Source organism: Pterocles gutturalis, unplaced genomic scaffold (genome assembly GCF_000699245.1).
Source record: "Pterocles gutturalis isolate BGI_N339 unplaced genomic scaffold, ASM69924v1 scaffold45591, whole genome shotgun sequence".
Lineage (NCBI taxonomy): Eukaryota > Metazoa > Chordata > Aves > Pterocliformes > Pteroclidae > Pterocles > Pterocles gutturalis.
The window spans coordinates 23,442-30,050 of record NW_010099722.1 but is presented as its reverse complement, the minus strand read 5'-3'; the positions used below and the strand labels follow the sequence as shown (position 1 = coordinate 30,050).

At 34.9% G+C, this 6,609-nt stretch overlaps 1 protein-coding gene across 1 annotated transcript in view; it reads right to left on the bottom strand.

Moving 5' to 3' along the window:
- DNM1L (dynamin 1-like) overlaps positions 1–6,609 on the bottom strand; it is a gene marked incomplete at its 3' end in the record, with an annotated part of 32,912 nt that overhangs the window by 3,280 nt on the left and 23,023 nt on the right. Inside the window, exons 8-14 of the mRNA XM_010076979.1 lie at positions 5,888–6,019; positions 5,386–5,592; positions 5,066–5,186; positions 3,966–4,121; positions 3,761–3,850; positions 2,718–2,810; positions 1,119–1,175 (exon numbers count right to left, since the gene is read on the bottom strand). Coding sequence (XP_010075281.1) covers positions 1,119–1,175; positions 2,718–2,810; positions 3,761–3,850; positions 3,966–4,121; positions 5,066–5,186; positions 5,386–5,592; positions 5,888–6,019 — 856 coding nt within the window. The remainder of the gene's footprint in view (positions 1–1,118; positions 1,176–2,717; positions 2,811–3,760; positions 3,851–3,965; positions 4,122–5,065; positions 5,187–5,385; positions 5,593–5,887; positions 6,020–6,609) is intronic.

Sequence of the window (6,609 nt, the reverse complement as noted above, 5' to 3'; positions counted from 1 at the left end):
TTTATTTTTTAAACAAACAAAAAAAAAAAAAAAAAAAAAAAAAAAAAAAAAAAAAAGAAAAAAAAAAGAAAAAAAAAAAGAAAAAAAGAAAAAAGCATCTCCAAGACAGTTAAGAGACTCTGACTTATCTGGCCTTCAATTTCATTTCAGCTCCTACACCAATGATATAAATACAATCAATAAAAAGAAGGATCAACAGCACTGAAATCAATCTCTAGATAGCTACCTTAAATTCCTTATTCATCCATCAGCTGAGCTGGCTGCTACTGATTAAAGGCAGTAATACTAGATCATTCTGGGACTTTGTCTCACTTTTTAAGCTAACGAACTTAATGAACTGATTTCTATCAGCTGTAGTAACTCCTGTTAGAACCTGTGATGAGCTTAAACTATATTCTGTATATTTGGATTCTAAATACTTCCCATAATATTAAATACATAACGGTCTAAAATTCCATCTGAATGTCAGACCATTAATTTCTCCAGCCAGGCAATGTTTTCCACGACACTTGGTTCTTCCACCCATATACTTACTTGTCATTGAACTAATCCCAAAACCTGATAAAACTAAGCAAGCTCCAGAGACAGAATGCATGAGTAGATTATGATGATCAACCAAAAACTTTACCTCCGCCATCTTCTCTCAAAGAAAGCAAGACTGCAATAAATTGCAGTTTTAAGAGTGACTTAAAACCCCCCCAAACAACCAAGTCACTGTGTTGGCACACTGAATATTTTAAATCACTTGTTTATCTTTTGAAATCAGTATGTCTCAGCTATAAAATCAAGCATGCAAGTTCTGACTCCATCTTTTACATCTGCAGGCATTTTAAGCCTTACCTCAGATGACAACTCAGTAATAAGTGTAACATTCATTTAAATTCATAGGCAAGTCTTCAGAAATCCCAGATTTAAAACCTGTCAAAAATTGCATCTTTGGAAGAAGAGAGTAACATTCTACTTCTGTCTTATGAAATTGAAGGAAAAAAGTCAATACCTGAAGCTCCCGAGACTGTTACTAGGGCAGCATATCAAAGCTTCCAATACTTAGATTGGATTAAAGCAGAATGCATTAAACTTTAAATTAATAAATAAATAAAAATAAACATTTACTTTACCTTGTCTCGTGGCACAGCAGAAGGCAATTCCCGGGCTAACCTGTTACGCCTTTGTTCCTTTAAAAACAACCCAGCAAGATCTCAATTATGTATTACTCTGTATCAACACATATGCAAGATTCATATTTTACAGATGACTTACATTTTAGAGACAAACACTAGTAATTTCATCTCATCCAGTGTCATGCAGTCATACTACGATCATATGAAAACCTCAATTATTTGGACAGAACTACTCCGATTACCTGGTCAAAAGTAAATTCTCAATATAAAAACTTTTGCAGCACGCTCCATAATCAGAACTAGAGCCTTTAAAAAACAAGATGAAAGCTACACAGTTTGGCTCAGCGTAGATATCCTACAGCCCTCATTGAGCTTTAAATCCTCAAAGCAATCTAAATGGATTTGATTCTGTGGCCATCAGGGTTAACTATGATTAGCCCAGAAGGAGGAAGCAGCAGCATTCACTTTGTAGCAAAACAGAATTAGAAGCAATCAGGATAAACAAAGATCAGATTTTTCTTGAAATTAAAAATTGGTTGTCCACTTAATAAGGATAAGATGTTTTACGTGCTTTGTTTCTTCAACAATTTCAATGTCCTGTTCAGGAAAATGTTTGGAAAGAACTAGTTTAAGTAACACATGATAAAACAATAATCTCATATGTTCACCTTCACAAAGTCCTAATTTTTGTACTCACGGTGGTTTGCAGAGACATTGTTTCTGAACTAGATTCAAGAGCATTCTAACAAGGCAAATTCAACTGCATAGCTAGTCAATACAAAATTTATGTATAAAATAAAGTAAAAGGTTAGGACTGAAGAGAAGAAATTATAACATAAGCATTTAAAAAAAGGAACACTACTATGAAAGAATGTGTTGGATAAGCAGGGGAACACAAGTATATTAGTGAGCTCTTAGCCAGATGGATGAAGCACTGCAACAAAATCAGACTGCAAGACAGAACTGAGCAGATCAGTTATAGAACAACAGCAAACAAGTATTACCAATCAAAGCTAGGCTGGAAAAACAGAAAGGCTATTGAAATTGTTAAAGGTTTATGGGAGACTGATGGAGAAAATTGTCTTAGGGAGACTGAAGTGTGGTAACTCAGAGATACAAGAACAATGCTGAAAGGAAGCAGAAATTAGAACCTGAATAGAGGAAACAATACTTGTATTATCCTTTCATGTATGAGAGGTACATTGTAGCTAATGATACATTCTGTCAGAGACAAAATGCAGTTACTTCAACATTAAAGAGTATTTCACAACTATCTATTTAAAGTTTCTCTTCCAAAAATTTCATTTGATGGCCAATACTTGATTAGGTACCCATCTTCTTTTCCAGAAAGAAATACAGGCAGAATTGTTTTCAGTGTAATATCAACCACTGTTCCTCAATGTAATATGCAATACAAATCTAACAAATTAATATATCACAAGAGTATACACCATATTTGTAATATATCACATTTTTATACTTCAAAATGTAGAATCGTACTTCAATGAAAGAAATGTAAGCCTTTGTTCTTTTACCAATTATTTAGGATCTCACTTAAAGGAGTCAGAAGACTTTTAAGATAATGTATTTTCTTACCTCTATGTTGTTATTCATTAAACCACAGGCATCAGCAAAGTCTGGATGTTTGGTATTGATATAAGCTAACTCAATGGCCACTAGATTATGAACCTGCAATGCAATGTCATTCACAGTTCAAAACTTCAGTGAGTAATCTAATGCTACTGAAGAGCAATGACCTACAATGCTAGAAAGCATAGTCTAACTGTCCATAGGAAACGACTGTTCTTAGTGCCCCAAAGACATAAAAGTTCTGATTCAGAAGGCAGGAAGGTCATTCATTCATTCATTGCAGTACATTCAGACCTTCAGCTGTTTCAGATGTTACATCAGTTTAACTTATTAGCTTCATCAAGCTAACCCCTCTCCAGCAATAAATAAACAAAACTCAGTGATTTAATGAGTGAAGCTATACAGTCATGAAATGAGCTATATAATCAACCTTCAGTCACAAGCCACATACAACATTTTAACCAGTAAGAGATAGCTCGCTGTGGAGGACAGTGAGCATACAGAACAATTTTGCTTTTTACATCAAACATTTGTAGACACATGCAGAGTCAGTAAGTGAACACTTTGCTTCCTCCCCAATAAGCAGCCCAAAGGTTCTCATTAGCCAAAGCGCATTACAAGAAAAATTAACATTTTGTGTTGATTTTACCTCTGAAACACACAGAATAAGGACTATGATTTAATTTTCATCATTGCATCCCTACCCTACAGTAAATGCACAGCTTCTGTATCAGGGAAAGGAAATATACCTGTATCAAAAAGACTAAATGTTACATCCAAGTTTTAGTAATCTTCTTGGGAAATTGAAACATAGGGAACAATACACTGAAGAGGGTTCCCTCTACTCCTTTCTTTTTCATGTGTCTATCTTCTAATATAGTACAAGTTTCAAACAGTGCAGATATTAAATAGCTAGCTACTTAACAAATATGAGTTAAGATTCCTTTAATAATTTGCGTTCCTGACATTGCATAGCAAACAGAAGCATCATTGAAGACTCCAGAAGACACGTACTTTTCCCAGCAAAATTATAGTAGGTGGAAAATTACCATTTCATTTGTGACAGGAAGTCTTCTACGCAGAAGACAGGTTACTACTTCAACTATGGCATCATGCAATTTAGGAAACCTCAGTAATTCCTAAAAAGGAGAAAAAAAATTTACTGATGAGAGTTCCAGAATTTTTCAGGGAAGTGGGTGGGAGGAAAAAAAGCCCAGTGATTTACAAACATAGTTCTAAAACACACATTTTTACCTGTGTACTGTAATTACTACAATGCTGGATAATCCTCTGCATTTCTTCGTGAACCAGTTCCACACAGCGCAAGCTGGGCTCTTCTAAACGTTTGATTTGCCTTTTTACCAGCAATTCAAATGAAACTTCAGGAACAAACAAGGCAGGGCGGGGACCCTAGTTCAAAAGAAACAGAAAAAGCTGCTACATTGTGTATTTAAACAACAGGCATTTCTAAAAGGTAGTATCTGATGAAGCCCAGAATAAATCAGGTCAAAGTGTTCACATCCAAAAGAACACTTGAAACAGATCTGAAGAGTAAAACATGTTACAAGAATATTTAAGTATAAAGGCTTTATAGGCTAAAGAAATTAAGAAGTTATTACCTTTAAGACACATTCTGTGTTAAATAAGGATTAACCAACATCCTTACAGAATCTTGAAGATTTCTACCTCCTAATGTCACTTACTGCAAGGTAGCTAAGGTTTTCTGTTAAATACAGTCATAAATCAGTGTCACTGATTTACAGTGTTTGGGATAATTTCATTTATGAATACACTGTGAAAGCATACTTACATGTTTGACATCCAAAGTCAAGCTCTAATGACTGAACATTCTGTATACTGCAAAATTTAGAAGTGAACTTACTCTGTTAATTCTTAGCAACAACAATTCCCATATTCACAAGAAACCCAATCTGTCATGTAAACACTGAACCATTGAAGAGTTATGTCCGTTATGCAGAACGAAAATACCAAACATGTCCTAGTCCATACATCTCAGACTGATAAGTGCTGAATGCAAAATAAATGCAGAGGCACTCTTTCTGTAATATATAATAGTATCAGCATAAGGTTGCCAAAGCTGGGCCTGAGCTTAATTTTGCCTGTAAATAACAGTAATGAGATGTAAGCATTCACTTTAAACTAATTTCATATCGGATAGTGGCTGCAAAATTGGATATTGTATTTTTTCCCTTAAGAAACCAAAAAAGCAAGATTCAGCCTCTTCATATTAACTCATTCATCTGAAATCATTAATCATTAACACAAATTTGTTGAACTTTATCTTTGAATCCATTATATAGTAACAACACTTAGAAATACAGAAGAACGCTCACAGTAGCATTTCTAATGGCAGTCAGAATATCAATTGTGTTAAGGCCACCCAGAGGGTCAACAGATTCTAAAGTTCTTCCAAAGGTCTCATGAAAAATATAACAGATTCTGGCTCCACCGCATCTGAAAGAAGAAAACAACAACTGAAGGAGCAAACAAGAAAAAAGCTCTCATTGCAAACATTTTTTACAGTTACTTCGATTCGAACATTTTTGAGTGTGTTACGCTCTAAGTGTAGTAGTACTGACAATGAAAGCCATCAAGAACCACTGGGTCGATCTAAATGCTCAGTCAATATTCTAAAAAACCATTTGGTACTTACAGCTCTGAAGTCTCTATGTATTTTGCTGTTCCTTCAATAGTGTTACAATATTCTGTGGCAAATTTGGTAATAAGCTGCAATAAAGTGGCACTTTTGTCCTCAACAGGTTCCCCATAGCTGTTTAGTAGAGACTGGTACTGAGCAGCTAAAACATTGATTCTGGTTTTCAGTTCTGGCAAGCAATCCCTGATATGATGCATCAGTAGTCTGAAAGTAGAAAACAGTCCTTCCTTAGAAGGGAGGAAAAGTTTCAGCTTTATCATCTCCCTTGAAACAGAGAAGAGACTGAAAACAATCACCAAAGGAAAACATTTACTGAGGAAAACTACAGTAAATTCAGTAATTGAATTTGGAACCAAATAGAGCTTTCCTTAATGCATCACCGTACAGCACCAAAAGAAAAAGGTAAAAATAAATGTTTACACATTTCTAACACACCAATTTATATATTAAAGTATCTTTAAAAGCACACATTTGTTTTATTTTACATAATATGTAATACCTGTTCAGTGTTCTAGCAAGATACTTGGTTCCATTTCGATTGGCTAGGGAAGGATACTTCTTTTGAAGAAAACCATACTCATCACGAATGGAATCAGCTACACTCTTCTTATTGTTAATATCCAACTGACTCCTGAAGTCAAAAGGCAGAGTTACACACTAGTTAATAGATGCACAGTAAAAATAGCTTACACTTCTCTTTTTCTGGACAGGAGATCTAACAGTTGGGTTTTGCTTTACACACATAACTCATCTTCCTTAGACAACAAAAGGTTTTATTTGTTGTTGCATGCAGCATAGTCAACAAATCAGCATAGGCAGCAGCTGTACACAGACTAAGTAACGCCTCTATCAAAACTGCATGAGATTTTACCTAGCTAATGTAAAAAGTAAAAAGAACAGTGCTATAGTCATATGCAGTTAGCACTAATTTAGCACTAATACATACAAGATCACAGCTGACCAGAAGCATCCCTCAAGGTGAAAAACAACAGCAGCAAGAAGTGACACTACAGTTCTTTTAGAAGTGCTCCTACTCCTTTCTAAATTAGCATTTGGTTGAGTGGAAGAAGAGACAGGCTTTTGAAAACTGAGCAACAAGCTTCTCGCCTTCTTATTCAGAAGTCTATTTCAACATGAAGTCACCTTATTCTTAAAATCATATTCATGGTTAAAAAAGCCAAAAGCATCCCTTTGTGTTAACACAGTTTTAAGAATAGCATC